We start from the raw sequence: 19953 nt of genomic DNA on the forward strand, positions 1-19953 counted from the left end.
CCACATTTTTAGTGTTTTATGCATCAAAGTGAAAATATTATGTTAGAAATGGTAGACGTTAACCTCACTCTAACGAGTCACGAATACTATAGATGTTAGATATAATCTTTTGTTAAATACACATATATGTGTTAGTAGAAAGACCATAATAAAAGCATAAAAAAAGTCAAAAAATAAAAAAAGGTCAGACAAAAATGGGCATGCATATTCCGGAATAATTGAATAACTAATTTTGTTGTATGTTTGTTCATTTCTTACGATCGTAACATGATTATTTTGTTTATTTTTTATTTCTTTATTATAATTTTTATTTGTTATAACTACTGAATTATGTAACTTCTGCTTTAACGATTATATTTTTTCTTGTGATATTTGTGCATCGCAAGGGTGATGCACTAGTTATTAAATTCATTCTAATTGTGATGGCTTGAGTTTGAATCAAAAGGAGGTGAAATTTTATGTTTTTAAGCAAAAATTATATAGAAAATATCTTACAATAATTATTTTATTGAGAGAATTTCAAACACCAAGATGTGACGTTTCGAAAACATACCCATCTAGGGAGCTCAAGAGACTAAAATTGTATCGTCAAAATAGAGAAGGGGGTTAAAACTGTAATTATGTATCTTATTCCCTGGCGTCTCCGTACTCATGGACAAGAATACAAATAGCCAGAGTGCAGTTTGAAGTTAGAACGCAACGCAAGAGCAAGGTAACCTGAACGTACCTGCTGCTGTACTGATCGGGCCGGACTCTGAAGTCTGAACTGCAGCGGGTAATCGGATTAACCAGAAAGGGAAATGGCGACACCCAGTCCCAGACCCAGAGAGCACATAGAGGAGATCAGAAGGAAGACGTTCAAGATCGGGGGGAACGAACCCGACCTCACCAATCTGTATCGGCATCACGCCATCAACTATCTCGCCGCTGAGCTCTACACCAAGGACGTCCACTTCCTCATGGAGCTCAACCAGGTTAGGTTATATATATACATATACGTATATTTTTATATGCACCATGCAACCAAAAAAAATGTGCATTTGCAGCAGCCCAAATACATATTTTAGCCCATTTACTTACTTTTTTAACAGAATGCGGAGGACAACGAGTACTTGGAGGGGGTAAAACCGTCACTTGAATTCGTGATAACTACGCGGGACATTACGGCGACCGGAGCTCCGGCGACCTTGCTGGTCTTCAACAACGAGAAGGGATTTTCCGCTAAAAATGTTGAGTCCATTTGCGGCATTGGATGCTCCACTAAGAAAGGCCAGCGAAAACGAGGCTATATCGGCGAGAAAGGTATCCTGATTTGCTTAAACTAACGACATTCATTCTCATAATCTTAATTAATAATTATCCATGAGAAAAACGGAGTTCATATCCAGATATTGAGGTTTTATTCGGTTTCCGTGGTGCCGAACGATTGCTCCATTCCTTACTTCCTGAAACTTGCTGAATACAGTTTTGATTATATTGTCTGTGATTTAATCATTTTTTCTCTCGAACAAATAGCTGTAATTTCGAAAGCAAAAATCCTATGCCAAATAGTTTGTAAAACGGATCAGTTTCCAAGCATGGGGTTAGTTTTACTGTTTGAGTTTGCCATGTTGCCCTCACGTGTATTGAGTAGTGGGGTAAGTGGACAAATGATATAATTAACTTTTTACAGTAGCAATATAAGAAGTAAATTAATTGACAGGTCCTCAAAATTTGGGGGGCACCATCACCACCACCAACAAAAATTCCAACTTATTAAGCCTTCATGATCGTATCTTTTCTAGGTCATTATATCCTTCAAAATTTGGGAGACACCACCACCGACAATCTCTAATTTTAATCTCAAACTAGACCTTTTGCGGCTCTATCCATTATCATTCTCCGTGAGACCATTATATCATATGCCATATAAGAGTGTTTTCAACCAGCTTTTCTTTGGCCTTCTTTTGGGAGACACTAAATTATGTTTTTCCCTTTATATGGTAGTATGCAAGCATAAATATATATATTTTTTAAATAATAAATATCGTTGATCATTTTGATTAATACATATATAATTTTTTTATTTATGAATTTGTCTTTTCATATGTACTTTAAATTTTATATATTTCTTGAATATTTCAGTTGATGCTCTTCATATTTAGCAAGCTTCCATTGTAATTTTTTAATTTACTAACATTAAGGCCCAAATAATGCCAATGGGTCTTATATTAAGTCTTTTTCTCTTGATTAGGTCTATAATATTTTAGTTAGTTCAACTTTCTTATTTTACAATTCCTAATAAAATTAGGACCATATTATGAACCTATACAAAAATATTTAGAAATATTGACAGGCAACATTAGGCCACGTGAAATTAGTGCCCCAATCTAGGAAACTTTAATGCCACTAGGTGAGATCCACTACATGAATTCTAACTTGTTAGTTATCTTTGTCTATGATTGTATCTATTTTTAAGGTCATTATATCCCACGTTATGCTAGAGAGTCATTTATCATTTTTTTAAGTGGTTAAAAGTGTTCTTTTGTCACTTTTGCTAAGAAATTTACATTGTGGTCAACTCTTCTTAAAGGTGCGTATTGTATTCTTTTCGCATATGTAAATCGTCTTAATTGTATATTACACATCTTGGCTTCAATAAGCATCACTCTAATCTTATTATAAATAATTTTGATTCTAATATGTCTTTTTTGGTTTCACCGTATGTTTGTCATAAGATTCAAACTCAATTACATTTACACTTCACACATACTAGTACTTAATTGCTTAATATTTCATTCCATACAATGTAATTCGTTTCATTGAGCAGCATTGATTAAACCCCCAGTAATTTGTTATCCAATTTTCCAAACTATACGTGGTAAGCAGAAGAGGGTGAGCCATGATAGCAACAGTAAGTTTGCCTAGAAGATTATGAGTTCAAGTGGAAACAGCTTCGCAAGCAAAGATAAGCTTGCATACAGAAACGGCATTCCCTTATCCTTGCAAAACAGATAATCTTGTGCATTTGAATTACCCTTTTATATGAGGTTAGGAGACCTATGTCTACAAATGTATGCAGGAATCATGACATTTAGCATTTTCTTTTGAATTAGTATGTCCAAAAAAGCATATCGAGTATTGATTTTTATCTACTTTTGTTTTGATGAGTTTCTTTTGACTGGTTAATGCATATGAGAGAGACTAGTTACAGAAAATTGCGGTTAATTGGATACCTTTATCTCATTGATTTTATGTGAGCCAAATGAATCCCAATACTGGACTATTCTTTCTTTTTAGGGCAGTTTATTTTTCTTTTTGGTATCTTCACTTTGCGGCTGACAACTTATCTGCTGACATTTCAGGAATTGGGTTCAAGAGTGTGTTTCTCATCACAACACAGCCTTACATATTCAGCAATGGTTATCAGATACGGTTTAATGAAGAGCCTTGCCCACATTGCAAAATTGGATACATTGTCCCAGAATGGGTTGATGACAACCCAGCACTTTCCACCATAAAACAAATATATGGCTCTGACTCTGACCTTCCAACCACAACAATTGTCTTGCCTCTGAAGCCTGACAAGGTTAGCCCTGTAAAGCAGCAACTCTCGAAAATCCATCCTGAAGTTCTTTTGTTCCTTTCAAAACTAAAGAGGTTTTCAGTCAAGGAAGACAACGAGGATCCTAGTCACAATATAGTGAGCGGGATATCCATTTCAAGTGAGACTGATTTTACTGCAAAGAAGAATATTGATGCTGAGACATATGTGCTACATCTTTCAGCTGATAAAAATGATGACAATATGGAGAAAGATTGCAGCTATTACATGTGGAGGCAGAAGTTTCCAGTCAAGCAGGAATATAAAGTAGAAAAACGGATGGAAGTGGACGAGTATGTGATCACATTGGCGTTTCCAAATGGACAGCGTCTCAACAGTGGGACTAAATATCCTGGGGTATATGCCTTTCTCCCAACTGAGATGGTTACAAATTTTCCTTTCATAATTCAAGCAGATTTTCTACTAGCATCTTCGAGGGAAACAATCCTTTTGGATAACAAATGGAATCAAGGTATTCTCGAATATGTGCCCAGTGCTTTTATCAATGCATTCATTTCCCTGGTGAAAACCGTGGAAGGAGCCCCTGTATCTACTCTGGCTCATATGTTCGAGTTCCTACCCATCAACATCCCTCCTTACCCTGCGCTGAATGCTGTGAGAGACAGTATTAAAGCCAAACTGGTTAATGAAGACATAGTTCCCTGTGAGTCATACATGGAACAGAAGTTATTTCGGAAGCCTATTGAAGTGGGTGTGGTAATGCCTTCTTTCTGGAATATACTGAACAAGGCAAGGAAGGATGGGGTGAGCTTGTATAATATCTCATCGCATGGGAGATATTTGCTAAGTTCTTCATTTGACAGAGAGAAGTATGATCAAGTGTTGAACTTCTTGGGAGTGAAACCCGTGGAGGATAAATGGTATGTTAAGTGCATCCGCAGTTCTCATCTCATACTAGGAGTCTCAGAGGAGGTGTATTTAGAGCTACTAGTATTTGTAGCCAAGAACTGGAGGTCAAATTTTCAGAATACTAACATCAAGGACACTCCGCTTCTGAAGTATGTGAGTTATAATGATGATGTCTCTTTGTTTAGTATAAATGTCTCACTGGGGTATGCAGGGAAGGTTCTTGCTTGCGAGCCTCATCATGTGCCATGGTTGATCGATTGGAACAGTGAATTTGGATGTTCATCAGGCCCATTTTTTATTCCTAAATCTACACAAGAAGCTATACAACAGCAACAATGGTCTGAGAAGCAGATATTGTTGGGGTGGCTTTCAAATGAGGTGAAGGTTCGGACTGTAAGTTTGTACAACTATGTGTTGGAATATAAACTAAATTAAAAAACAGAACTTGCAGAGAGAACTTTGAATAAAATGAAGAAAAGGCTCAACAAATTTCATAAATGAGAATGCCTATTTAAAGGCTTACAACCAATCTGAAAGTGCTAAAAAATCTCAACTAGAATCCGATTTTATTGGCCCTACTTTTGCTACCTGAAAATAGAAAAATATGGAGCAAGAATCTGAAACAGTAACAAAGACTAAGTCAAAATATGGACTTTTTCAAACTTCTGAGGCAAACTCTCACGAGTTCTGACACTCCTCCTTGAGATTTGCCTGGGACATGCCAAGCTTCATCCTTAGGAATTCCAGCCTTGATTTTGGAAGCGCCTTAGTCATTATATCAGCAAGTTGCACATCAGTTGAGGAATGATGCAACTTGATAAGGGAATTCTTTTCAGCTTCTCTTACGGAATGAAATTTTACATTGATGTGCTTGGTTCTGCCATGTTGGACAGGATTTTGTGCAATGGCAATGGCTGACTTGTTGTCACAGTAAAGCTTAGTTGGTGAGTTTTGTTCTTGGTCTAGATCAGCAAGTAATTTTCTTAACCATATTACTTGATTTGCAGCAGCTGCTAGGGAGATATACTCAGCTTCTGCAGTTGATTGAGCTACTACTTCTTGCTTTTTTGCATTCCAGCAAACAGCACCCGAACCAATTGAAAATACATAACCTGAAGTGCTCTTCATGTCATCAACACTTCCTGCCCAATCACTGTCAGCATAGCCTTCTAGCTTAACTCCTCCTGTCTTTAAGTACCAGATACCAAGGTTTGTTGTACCTCTAGCATACTTCAGCACCCTTTTTGCAATTCCCATGTGAACATTGCTAGGTGAACTCATGAACCTTGAAAGTAAACTAGCTGGAAACATCAAGTCAGGTCTGGTTGTTGTTAAGTATAGTAAGCTGCCTACCAAGCTTCTATATGCAGAGGATTCCTCAAGTTTCTCACCATCATTCTCAGAAATCTTCTCATTTTGTGCTAGCGGAGTTGCTGTTTCTTTGCATGATTCAAGCTTGAATTTCTTGAGAATATTAATAGCATATTTTCTCTGTGATAAGAAGATACCAGAGTTGCACTGGAAAATTTCCATTCCAAGGAAGTAATTCCTGATGCCAAGATCAGTCATCTCAAATACATCTTGCATTTCCATTTTGAACTTATCCAGCAATTTTACATTGCTTCCAGTCACTAACATGTCATCAACATAGAGTGATACTGCCAGTTGCAAACCACCATCATTTTGTTTCAAGTACAATGTGGCTTCATTTTCACTCCTCCTGAAACCAAGTTGGATCATATGAGAATCAATCCTACTATACCAGGCCCTTGGTGCTTGCTTCAAACCATAAAGAGCCTTGTGCAACTTGTACACTTTGTGTTCATGGCCATCAACCTCAAAGCCTTCTGGTTGTTGAACATAAATTTCTTCTAGAAGTATACCATTTAGAAAAGCTGACTTAACATCTAAATGATACACTTTCCATCCCATTTGACCAGCAAGTGCAAGCAGTAGCCTAATAGTGTCATGTCTGGCCACTGGGGCAAATGTGTCACCATAGTCCACTCCAGCAACTTGAGCAAAGCCCTTCACAACCAATCTAGCCTTGTGCTTGAAGATTGAGCCATCTGAATTGAATTTAGTTTTGAAAACCCATTTTACACCAATTGCCTTCTTAGCTTCAGGTAGTTCTGTCAACTTCCAGGTTCCATTTCTTTCAATAGCATCAATTTCAGTTTTCATGGCCTCAATCCATTCTGGAAATCTTGCAGCTTCTGTGTAACATGTAGGCTCTGCATGTATAAGATTACACCTCTCGTATACTTCAGATAAAGGCCTCACCTTAAGCACTGGTGTGTCTGAGGTAGCTTCAACATCTAGTGTATCTTCAATAATTGTACTTTCTATTGCTGGTTCAAGAATAGATGGAGTGGTTTGCTCACATTTGTGGACTTTCTTCATGTCCCAATTCCAGTAAGCATTTTCATCAAAGTGTACATCTCTACTTATCACAATTTTCATCCCACTCAAACTAAAGATTCTGTAACCTTTTGATTCTGCTGCATACCCAACAAAGACACCTTTCTCAGCCCTTTCATCAAGCTTGCCTCTCTTGACAGATGGCACATGAAAGTAGCACAGTGAGCCAAATACTTTCAGATGCTTCACAGAAGGTTTTACACCAGACCATGCCTCTATTGGTGTTTTGTCTTGAACAGATTTTGTTGGTAGTCTGTTCAGCAAATAAACCGAGGTGTTGACTGCTTCAGCCCATAGAAACTTTGGTAGCTTGTTTTCAAATAGCATGCACCTTGCCATTTCCATCACAGTTCTGTTTCTCCTTTCTGAGACTCCATTTTGTTGCGGTGTATATGGAACTGTCAGCTGGTGTACAATTCCAGCTTCTTGGCAAAAAACATTGAACTCTTTTGAAGTATACTCACCTCCATTATCAGTTCTGAGCACCTTAATCTTCTGGCCAGTTTGAGTTTCAGCCATTTTTTTGAAGCTTTTGAACACAGACAGCACTTGTGACTTGGTTTTTAAAAAATAAACCCAAGTCATTCTACTGAAATCATCAATAAATAGTGAAAAATACACATTGTTGCTCAATGTGGCTGTGCTCATTGGTCCACAAATATCTGAGTGAACTAATTCCAGCTTGTGAGTAGTTCTCTTGGTCATATTTTTAGAGAATGACTGTCGATGCTGCTTCCCTAGCTCACAACTTTCACAAATTTGAGCATTAACTATAATTTCTGGCATGTCTTCAACCATACCAGCTTCCTGCATGAACTTCAGTGACTTGAAGTTGAAATGACCAAATCTTTTGTGCCAAATAACACTCTCATCAATCTTGGCAGTAAAGACATGCCCTTCAACTAAATCCAACTTCATGTAAAAACTATTTCCATTCATTTTAATTTTTGCTATCTCTGTTCCATGTTCATCAGAGATAAAACAAAAATTTTCTTTGAAAGAAACTGCATATCCATTTCTAACCATTTGTGCAACACTAAGTAGATTTTGATCTAGTTCTGGAATGTAAAGAACGTTAGTGACAAGTTTCGTACCTCTCTTGGTTTTGATTGCAATTCTCCCTTTTCCTTTGGCCTGCACAACTTCACCATTTCCCAGCTTGATCTTTGGTTGAACTAATTTGTCAATGGAGGTAAAAAACGATAGATATTTGGTCATGTGACTGGTGCAGCCACTGTCAATGAGCCAAGTATTCAGTTCAGAAGAACCGAGTGCTGGTGATGCCATAAATAAATGCTCATCATCATTTTTGTCTTCTTCAGTCATATTTGCATGTTGCTGTGTCTGCTGCTGAAGTTGTCTTTTCTTGTTTCTGCAATACTTCTCACTGTGGCCAAGTTTATTGCAGAAGTTACAGTGAAAAAGAGGTTTATCTTTGTACCAACAATCTTTCTCAGCATGATTGGTTCTTCTACAATGAGAGCAAGGCGAAAAATTTCCTTTTCTTGAGGATCCTTCAACTTTTCCTTTGTTGTTCTTGAAGAACTTCTTTCCTTGCAGGTTTCCAGAACTCTTTCCCTTGTACTTTGCTTGAAAAGCACCTTCGGTAGCTTCATCACCTCTCATTGAGACCCTTTGCTCTTGTGCATGAAGCTTGCTGGTTAACTCTACAATCGTGAGACTTTGCAAGTCACAAGATTCTTCAATTGCAGATATCTTGGCTTCAAACTTTTGAGGTACTGACACCATGATCTTTTCTACCACCTTTTGATCTGTAAATGCCTCACCAAGAAGCCTCATTTGATTTACGACATCCATTAACCTGCCAGAATAATCTTTGACAGATTCATTGTCTTTCATCTTCATCAACTCAAATTCTCTCTTCAATGTGAGGAGCCTGACAGTTTTGACTCTGTCACTGCCCTCAAATTCACCTTGGAGCTTGTCCCATACTTGTTTAGGTGTTTCCAAGTCCATGATTTTGGTGAAGATGTGATCTGCAAGTGCTGAGTGTAGGCAGGTGATGGCTTTGTCTTTCTTGAGCTTTTCCTCCTCATGTGCTCTTATCTGAGCAATTGTAGGATTTTCTCTCAATGGTGGTGGATCAGCTTCAGACATCACAACATTCCACAAACCTTGAGACTTTAAGTAAAACTTCATCTTGACAGCCCAAAGGTGATAGTATTCACCATTAAACATTGGAATTACAGATGAAGTACTGCTAGAGGTAGGCATATTCGCACCAATAAATCACTCAACCTCACCAGTGTTTGCACTCCAAAAACTTTGCCTCACAGCCCATAGAAAGTGGGCTCTGATACCACTGTTGGAATATAAACTAAATTAAAAAACAGAACTTGCAGAGAGAACTTTGAATAAAATGAAGAAAAGGCTCAACAAATTTCATAAATGAGAATGCCTATTTAAAGGCTTACAACCAATCTGAAAGTGCTAAAAAATCTCAACTAGAATCCGATTTTATTGGCCCTACTTTTGCTACCTGAAAATAGAAAAATATGGAGCAAGAATCTGAAACAGTAACAAAGACTAAGTCAAAATATGGACTTTTTCAAACTTCTGAGGCAAACTCTCACGAGTTCTGACACTATGCAGCCCTTCTTGTTGATTTGCTTAAGGGTGATAGGAAGCGCGCTGTTACTTTTGTTCATTTCTTATATCACTCGCTTTCAAGGAACTACCTGTCTGGGATAGATGTTAGGCGATTGTGTTGCAATATGCCGCTTGTAGATAACTATGGGCAGGTAACCACACCAAGGAATCGAGTTCTTGTTCCTGCTAATGGAAGCAAATGGGTTCGTCTGATCGGATCTAATCCGTGGAGAGCTGAAGGCTTTCTTGAGCTAGCGGAAGACTATCGGCGACCTGTCATACATGCAGGTGTTATCACCCCTGAGGAACAGCTTATTCCTTTTCTCAGAAGTCATGTTGGGGCTTCTGATGTCCCTGATTTGTCTCCACCCAATGCAGTAATTCCTACAATGTCTGCTCCTCTAACCAATGATAATACGTTCTTGCTGTTGGGTTGGATTCGAACTTGATGCAGAAAGGGGTTAGCATGCCAAAAATGTTCTTGAAAGGCATAAAGGAGGGAAGCTGGATGAGGGTTTCCTTGGGGAGCAGGCCAGGCTACCGGCCTCCATCTCAGTCATTCCTACCAAACTCATCGTGGGGCCATCTTCTGCAGAATGAAAATGTGCTAGTTGATATCCCAATAATTGATCAGAAGTTCTATGGTTATGAAATAAGCAAATATAAAGTGGAGCTTGGAGAAATAGGAGTGATGTTTGATTATGGAGAGGCTTTCCAATTTATCGGGAAGCATCTCATGTCTTCGGCAGCCTTCTCCTCTCTAACGAGAGGGAATGTTTTTTCGATATTGAAGTTCATAAAGTTTCTGAGGGAGGGAATTCTGCCTGCTCAGAACTTCATCCAAAGTATCCGGGAAGGGAAATGGATACGAACTTCACTTGGCGACAGATCCCCAGTTGGATCTGTTTTGTTTGATCAGGAATGGGAAACTGCATCGCAGATGAGTGCCATCCCATTTATTGATAAAGATTACTATGGGGAGGAAATACTTCAGTTTAAAACAGACCTTCAGTTGTGGGCGTGGTAGTTGGATGGAGTGAGAATTACCAGCTTGTTGCTGAATATCTGAAACCTGCAACGGGCATCAATGTTCGAACGGTTGAGTCTGGTCTTTTCATTTTGAACTGCATGCACCGTTTAGGATCACCTGATAAATTAATTAAAGTCTTTAAAGATAATAAATTTTTGAAGACAAACATGGGCTACATGGCTCCAGTTGGGTCTCATCTTATCAGTCCTGAATGGGGCTGTCTCCTTCAGATTTTCAACAGCTTTGCTTTAATCGATGAAAATTTTTATGGGAGCAGCATCTTCTCATATAAAAATGAGTTAAAGAAACTGGGGGTGGTAGTGGATTTTGAGCAGGCAAAAAAGGTGTTTGCTCGTGAGTTCAGGCAGCAAGGAGAGCTCTCCACTATTGGAAAGGAACGTGCTTTCTCTTTGCTGGCCTGTTACAGAAAGTTCACGGGTACATCTTTTGAATTCTGTGATGATTTGATGAGATGTATCCTTGAGGTTAAATGGTTGCGAACTCGCCTCGGTGATTTTAGAGTCCCGGGAGAGTGCATTTTGTTTGGGCCTGATTGGGAATCTATATCTTGCATATCTCTGCTTCCTTTCATTGATGACGCTGACAATTGGTATGGCAAGGGCATCTATGAATATGAGAAGGAGTTGGAAAGTATGGGAGTTAAAGTTGCCTTCAAGGATGGATGCGGGTTTGTGGCTACCGGCCTTAAGTTACCATTTGATCCCAGCTGCATAACTCCTGCAAATGCTTACTCATTACTTGAATGTATTCGCATTTTACGGACACAGAACAATGGCCTTGTTGAGACTCGACAGAAAACTTAGGGTTTTTCTTAAGCAATCACAAAATATTTGATGATCTCAATGGAAACAAACATTCACAGTGCTGGAATCAAAAATATAAACGCAGAGAAACAAAAATAAGAACAGAGACACAAGAGTTTTTACCGTGGTTCACCTCAAACTAAGGCTACATCCACGTTGAGCTCGAGAGAGAAGAGCTCACTGCACTATGAGATGAAAATCGGATTACATGCTCATAAGCCCTCACAAACAAAAAACCCTTGAACAATCAATGGTTCGAGAACACAAAACTGCCGATCAATCACTTAATACAGATTAAAGGCAAACCTATCGAACCACAAAAACTATACAGACATGTACAGAAAAGAATTCGGGAACAAACCAGAAAGAACCCTAGCCAAAAGGCGAGAGCCTTCAACCCGCAAGAACCAACCCGATAGAAAAAACCCCTTTCTGATTTTTCTTTCGTCTTTTCTGCCTCTCTCTCAGTTCACATCTCGAGGCATCAATTTAAAGCGATCAAGAGCGGCTGGGATTGCGCCTCAAAAAAGTGTGGATGAATGGACCAGATCAAATCGTGCAAGCATGATTATAATCCCAACAGAAAACGGCAGAGGAGCAGGAGAGCAGGAGATGATCGGGCAATGGCTGTGGGAGCATAATCAGGCGCCAGCTGATAGTTGCCACGTGCAGCCATCCAGCGGCTGCCAAATGGCAGCACGCGGTTGCTGCACGTGGCCTTCCAGTCAGCAAAGTGTAACGACACCGTTTGGAGCTTCACAATTAACAGGCCCTTTACCTGATTCTTTTCTGACGAAAGTGTCTCAAAAATGGTTGAAAACCTCTTTTGATTATAGGCCTCTTGGTAAGTGTTTACTTTATAATTCTGATTGGAAGTCATTGCAACGAGAGGATGGACCTTTCATTGATGAAGAATTTTATGGCTCCAACATTACATCTTATGCCAAAGAGCTTAGCGCAATTGGAGTAACTATTGATGCAAGAAATGGCGGACCATTGCTTGCCAATCACCTGCATTTCTTTTCAAAATTCAGTACCATTGCTCAAATATATAGTTACTTGCAAGACTGCAACTGGAACCCTGAAACTGGATATGAAAGGAAAATTTGGATCCTAAGTGGAAGTGATGATGGTGAATGGGCAGCACCTCAAGATTGCGTCCTACGGGACAAGGATGGGCTGTTTGATAAACATTTTAATGTGTTGGAGAAGCATTATGGAAAGGAGTTACTTCTTTTTTTCTCAAGTGCTTTTGGAGTTAAATCCTGTCCTTCACTTGTTGACTATTGTGAGCTCTGGAAGGAATGGGAGTTGTGTGGACGGCCCTTAACACTTGAAAGGTGTTGTGCGTTCTGGAAATTTGTTGTAAGCCGCTGCAGTTCGGAGACACTGAAAATGCTTGGTGAACATTTGATTAAACTGTTAGGGATACAGAGAGTATAGATACGTACGGTATATAGAAATAACTTGCTTGATACAAAAAAAAATAGTTCTAACTGGCTACGGTACAAGAAACATATACTATATACTTGACCACTATTATAACAACTGATATTCACGATAACAAGAGCTTATAATTAAATGAACAACAACAGAGGTTACCAGACTAAAACAACAAATCAGAGAAGATGGTTGAACAGCACCGCTCCCAGCTGGAAAGACAAGGAATCGGGAACAAACTTCTAGATCGTGGAAGAGGCAGGAACAGAAGTAGGTCGAGTCGCGCTTTGCGTTGTCCTGAAGACAGTTAGCGCCCTGCACCGGCGGCAAGCAGACTACGGCGACTGTCTCAGTAGGATGAAACGACCTCTCCGGTGAACGGCAGCTACGAACAACCGGAGCTAACAGAACTCAAGACGGGCTCACTCTCAGTGATAAAAAACTTGAGAATACCAAACTCTTCCAAAGCTCAAAGAAAAGAACTCGATATGAGAGATAAAACTTGAGAAGAGATAACAATGTGAGAGCTTGTCAGAATGGAAAACTTCACACCAATATATATAGGCACCCACCAAACTTGGAGACCAAGCCAATCAAGAAGTGCTTGGAGACCAAGTATTTCTAGAAGAACTTGGGGGCCAAGTTGTTCTAGAACATCTTGAGGACCAAGCAAGAAATAAAAATAAAATTAAAAATAAAACCACACACACACAATCCAACAATCCCCCACATGAGTGTGTGTGCACTAAAATCATACAAAACGACATGGATTCACTGAGAGCAAATAGACAAGTTATGCATCAACAAGGTGTCTTTTGGACTTGAACCATCCTTAGTGAATGTCTATCGAATTTACCGAAGAAATAGTGAGACTAGCTCTTGAACTATCCTTTTGAAGGTAAATCGAGACAATAGACATCACACACAACATGTCTTAACCCATTGAGTTCTATACGATTGTATCCATTTTGGTCCTGGACAACATCCTGGATTTAATGAGAGCTCTAGAGAACCCAAGCCATTGAACAGTTCTCATAGAAGCGACCCCACTTCTACTCTCATATAGGGAAGCATTGACTAAGAGTACCTTATCACTACTCCTCTTATATCAAGATATCAACCTTCCCTTTAACATCGACATGACACACTCTTCAATTTCTGAGACATGGGGAGAAACTAAAAGTTTCATAGTGTGTCAACCATGACTTATTCCAGCCAGTTGGCCAATTTAACTTAGATCTTGGGATCTCCAGTCAACTAGGTTTGGTTACCACTAGAAAAGTCATTTAAAAGACTTTAACCCCATTCCCTTCGATGTAAATTTGACTTGCTCACGAGTCACTCCTTTCGTCAAAGGATCAGCTAGATTTTCTTTCGATTTTACATAATCAATGGAAATTATTCCATTTGTGAGCAACTCTCTGATAGTGTTATGCCTGCGCCTAATGTGTCTTGACTTTCCATTGTAGACACTGTTCTTAGCCCTCATTGAGGCAGCTAAGTTGTCACAGTATATGCAAATGGCGTTAACAGGATTTGGCCATAATGGAACGTCTTCGAGGAAATGGCGAAGCCACTCAGCTTCTTCGCCTGCTTTATCCAGAGCTATAAACTCTGACTCCATGGTTGACTGTGCTATACACGTCTTCTTTGAAGACTTCCACGACACAGCAGCACCACCTAGGGTGAACACATACCCACTGGTTGATTTAGTCTCTAAGTTATCAGAGATCCAATTAGCATCACTAAATCCTTCCAGTACATGTGGATATTTTGTATATTGCAATCCATAGTCCAGGGTGTGCTTCAAGTACCTAAGTACCCTGACCAATGCACCCCAATGGTCATGCCCAGGATTGCTCGTGTATCTAGCTAGCTTGCCTACGGAGTAGGCGATGTCAGGTCTAGTACAATTCATGATGTACATCAGACTCCCAATAATTCTGGCATATTCCAGAGAAAATACACCTTCATCATGGTTTTTCTTCAACTTTGAATTTGGATCATACGGAGTAACTGCTGGCTTACTCTCGAAGTGACCAAATCTTCTCAACACTTTCTCTATGTAATGCGATTGAGAAAGAGCATACCCTTCGGAATTCCTTATTATTCGAATTCCAAGAATAACATTAACAAGACCGAGGTCTTTCATGTCAAAGTGTGAGTTCAACATTTGCTTTGTGGATTGTATGACACTTCTATTCGTGCCCATTATCAACATGTCATCCACATACAAGCACCCAATGACACATTCTTGGTTTATGTTTTTCACATAAACACATTTATCACACTCATTTATCTTAAATCCATTTGATAACATTGTGTGATCAAACTTCTCATGCCATTGTTTAGGCGCTTGTTTCAATCCATACAAAGACTTTACTAGTTTACAAACTTTCATTTCATGTCCCTTTACGACAAACCCTTCAAGTTGTTCCATGTAGACTTCTTCTTCTAAATCTTCATTCAGGAATGCTGTTTTTACATCCATTTGATGTATCTCCAAATTATATAACGCTACAATAGCAATCAACATCCTGATAGATGTGATTCTCGTCACTGGAGAATATGTGTCAGAGAAGTCTTGTCCTTCTTTTTGACGATAGCCTTTAGCTACCAATCGAGCTTTGTACTTATCAATAGTACCATTAGCTTTTAATTTCTTTCTGAAAATCCATCTGCACCCAACTAGTTTACACCCAAGTGGCAAATTGACCAATACCCAAGTATTATTTTGCAAGATGGAATCCATTTCACTATTAATAGCCTCTTTCCAATAAGGAGCATCAGGAGATGACATTGCATCACCATATGTTTGCGGCTCATCTTCTAACACAAAGGTTAGGAAATCTGGGCCAAAGGAAGAGGCCTTCTTTGCCCTTTTGCTTCTTCGAGGCTCGATGTCAATTTTCTGCCCATCTTGGCCTTTTGAAGAACTTGCTTCATGAGTTCTCTTGGAACCACTTGCACAGGGTTTATCTCCCTTAAAAGGAAAGATGTTATCAAAGAACTCTACTTCTATAGATTCCAAAACAGTATTAACATTAATGTTAGGAATTTCTGACTTTGTTACCAAGAACCTATAGGCAGCACTATGTGAGGCATAGCCTATAAAGACACAATCAATAGTTTTTGGACCAAGTTTAGTTCTCTTAGGTAAAGGAACCTGCACCTTGGCCAAACACCCCCATACTTTCAGGATTTTGTAAGAGGGTTGTCTACTATTCCACACTTCATAAGGCGACTTACCAGACTTCTTATTGGAATTCTATTTAATATAAAATTTGCAGTAATCAACGCTTCCCCCTACAAATTATGGGGTAAACCCGAACTATTTAACATGTAATTTATCATGTCCTTCAAAGTTCGGTTCTTCCTTTCAGCTACACCATTTTGTTGTGGTGTATAAAGTGCTGTCGTCTGATGGATTATACCATGAGATTCACAAAACTCAGATAGAGCCGATGATTCATACTCACCACCCCTATCTGATCTGAGCACCTTAATTTTCTTTCCCAGTTGATTTTCAACTTCTGCCTTAAATGTTTTAAAAATATCAAAGGTCTCATCTTTACTGCGTAGTAAATATACATAGCAATATTTACTGCAGTCGTCAATAAATGTGACAAAATAATTCTTTTCACCTCTAGTGGGAGTACTTTTCATGTCACAAACATCACTGTGAATTAGATCGAGTAATTCACTATTCCTTTCCACAGATGAAAACGGCTTTTTTGTAAACTTTGATTCAACACAAACTTCACATTTGTGTCCCTTATCAATGTTAAAACTAGGTAATAACCCTAGATTAACCATTCTTTGGAGGGAACGATAATTGACATGTCCTAATCTTGAATGCCAAACATCACACGACTCAACAATATAAGTAGAAGAGTCATTCTTATTAATCTTCTTAGGCACTTGGGCCTGTACATTCAACTTGAACATGCCATCATCTAGATATCCTCGACCCACATACATTCCCCCCTTGGTAAGAGTAAATTTATCAGATTCAAAAACGAGTTTAAACCCATTTTTGTTCAGCAGGGTTCCAGACACCAGATTCTTGCGAATCTCAGGCACATGCCATACATCTGTGAGGGTCAAGATCTTCCCAGATGTCCACTTTAGCAATACCTTGCCCTTGCCTTCCACAGTCGAGGCTGCGGCATTTCACATGTACACCTTTTTGGTGCCATCCATTTTCTCATAAGTTGAGAACAAGGATCTATCCTTGCAAATGTGCCTTGAAGCACCTATATCGATCCACCAGCCTTTGGCGTTATCAACCATGCAAACTTCAGTGATGATTGCAACGAGCTCATCATCTTCCACCATATTGGCATAAGAAGGCTTAGACTTGCGCTGGTTGCTACCAGAGCTTTGACCCTTCTTGTGTCTGCAATCCATAGCCCTATGGCCTGTCTTACCGCACACCCAACAGGTGCCTTGAATGCGTTTGTTGGTAGTAGACTTCTTCGGACCCAGCGATCCGCTTACTCTTTTGCCTTGCTGCTTCTTAGGTTGAGATTTGAGAGCCTTAGCTAAGTGAGCCTTAGCTTCAAATCTGTCTGAGACTTTATCTCCTTTGCGATTGTCTTCTTCAATACGAAGACGAAGAGCCAGATCTTCCATAGACAGCTCCTTGCGCTTGTGCTTGAGATAGTTTTTGAACTCCTTCCATGAAGGTGGCAGCTTCTCAATCACAGCAGCAACTTGGAATGGCTCATTGATGACCAATCCCTCGCTATGCAAATCACTAATGATGATTTGCAGTTCCTCCATCTGGTTGACCACCAATTTGGTATCAACCATCTTGTAATCTAGGAACTTACCTACTAGAAATTTCTTGGTGCCAGCATCTTCAAGCTTATATTTCTTCTCCAAGGTCTCCCACAATTGCTTGGAAGTAGCATATGCTGTGCAATACACATTGTACAGCGGGTCGGCCAAGCTACTCAGAATATAATTTTTACAAAGAAAATCTGAGTGCATCCATGCCTCCCTCGCAGCCACAGTCTCTGTTGTCATATTCTCCTCAAAGACAACGGGGCAATCCTCTTTGAGGATGTGGGCTAGATTCAGTGTGGTCAGATAGAATAACATCTTCTGTTGCCACCTTTTAAAATCTTCACCATTAAATGGTGGTGGCTTCTCAACATGTGGGGTTGGCTTGGCCACGGCTGAACCGAGCCCTTGCATAGAAGCTGTTGCAGAAACAGCGGCAATGGGTGGGCGAAGACCCGAGCCAACAACAAGGGGCGGGTTTGAACCCGAGGCAACACCAGCAGCAGCAGCACCAGAACCATCAGCAGGAATAGGGGCATCCATATTTTCTAAACTCTCTTACTAACTGTCTTCAGAGTGTTAGGGATACAGAGAGTATAGATACGTATGGTATATAGAAATAACTTGCTTGATACAAAAAAAAATAGTTCTAACTGGCTGCGGTACAAGAAACATATACTATATACTTGACCACTATTATAACAGCTGATATTTACGGTAACAAGAGCTTATAATTAAATGAACAACAACAGAGGTTACCAAACTAAAACAGCAAATCAGAGAAGATGGTTGAACAGCACCGCTCCCAACTGGAAAGACAAGGAATCAGGAACAAACTTCTGGATCGTGGAAGAGGCAGGAACAGAAGTAGGTCGAGTCGCGCTTTGCGCTGTCCTGAAGACAGTTAGCGCCCTGCACCGGCGGCAAGCAGACTACGGTGACTGTCTCAGCAGGATGAAACGACCTCTCCAGTGAACGGCAGCCACGAACAACCGGAGCTAGCAGAACTCAAGACGGGCTCACTCTCGTGATGAAAAACTTGAGAATACCAAACTCTTCCAAAACTCAAAGAAAAGAACTCGATATGAGAGATAAAACTTGAGAAGAGATAACAATGTGAGAGCTTGTGAGAATGGAAAACTTCACACCAATATATATAGGCACCCACCAAACTTGGAGACCAAGCCAATCAAGAAGTGCTTGGAGACCAAGTATTTCTAGAAGAACTTGGGGGCCAAGTTGTTCTAGAACATCTTGGGGACCAAGCAAGAAATAAAAATAAAATTAAAAATAAAACCACACACACAATCCAACATAAACTGCCTGCGTATTCAGCATCAGATGAAATTTTGTTGATTGAGAGGCATGATGTTTTTATTGCTGATGACCTTCCTCTGAAGGATCTTTTTGTGCAGTCGTCTTCCCAGCCTCTATTTGCTTGGTATCCCCAGTCGAGCATTGCATCTTTGCCTCGGTTTAAGCTGCTTGAAGTTTACAGCAAAATTGGAGTCCGAAACCTATCTGAATCTGTCCAGAAAGAAGAAATGTCCATAACTGATGGTGCTGGACTTCAGCAAGTTAGCCCCAGGGAAACTTTAATTGGAAAAGGGCTGCTTATGCTGATCCTAAGTTTTCTAGCTGGACCAGCTCTCAAAATGGAAGCAGAAAACAGGCATGAACTTGTGCGATGTCTACTTAATCTGACTGTCTTTGAGACAGCGGAGCCAGTCAAAATTTGTTACAGTTTATCGCTCTCGTCAGGAGAAAAGTTGAAAGCTGAGGCGACACGAATGATTCGTTGGGAGAGGGAGAATAAAGAGCTTTTTGCACAAAAGATGAACAGGTCGGGTGGGCATAGAAGTATCATTGAATATGCTACATCTTTTTCTGAGGTGATATCTGCTGGATTACTGTGGGAGAATGAAGACCAAATGCACCAACTGGCAGAGCTGATCAAATTAGGCTTCCTCTTGGAATTTGAGGAGCAAGCGATTGGGTTTCTCATGAAAACCAAGAATCTTCAGCTATTCGCAGAGGATGAAAGGTTCCTATCTTCTGCTTTCCCTTCCGATTAGTCATATCAATCTTAGGTGCTGTTCTTTTGAATGCCTCAAGTTCATCTTTATTTGGCCTATCTTTTTGTATCTGTCTCTTGTTTTTGTGCTTTTTAAGTGAAGAACACATGACCTAGTGGTGTTTTACTTATCGGGTGGGACTGGTTGAAGTTTCCAAGTGTTTTTGAAATATATTTCAGTGGCTACTTATCTAAAGTATGTAATGAATTATAGCTTTATTGTTATTGCTGTCTTGATGTAGTTGGTGTATAACATTTCATTATCAATGTCAATGAATCATGTCCAAGAACATGTCAATATTTTGTTATTTCT

The 19953-nt window shown here is 39.6% G+C and overlaps 2 protein-coding genes across 2 annotated transcripts in view; both read left to right on the plus strand.

The window, feature by feature from the left end:
* LOC127790185 (uncharacterized) overlaps positions 1 to 19953 on the plus strand; it is a 53695-nt gene extending 33742 nt beyond the window's left edge. Inside the window, exon 4 of the transcript XR_008020735.1 lies at positions 19754 to 19953. The gene's annotated coding sequence lies outside the window, so the exon portion shown is untranslated. The remainder of the gene's footprint in view (positions 1 to 19753) is intronic.
* On the plus strand, positions 734 to 19641 carry LOC127791006 (uncharacterized). Its single transcript, XM_052320742.1, is given in 9 exon segments — positions 734 to 974; positions 1092 to 1302; positions 3345 to 3880; positions 3965 to 4864; positions 9472 to 9925; positions 9928 to 10497; positions 10500 to 11309; positions 12108 to 12753; positions 18882 to 19641. Coding segments are annotated over 9 exon segments (5061 nt in total). The 5' UTR covers positions 734 to 800.

The sequence above is a fragment of the Diospyros lotus genome, chromosome 14, assembly GCF_014633365.1.
Source record: "Diospyros lotus cultivar Yz01 chromosome 14, ASM1463336v1, whole genome shotgun sequence".
Taxonomy (NCBI): Eukaryota; Viridiplantae; Streptophyta; class Magnoliopsida; order Ericales; family Ebenaceae; genus Diospyros; species Diospyros lotus.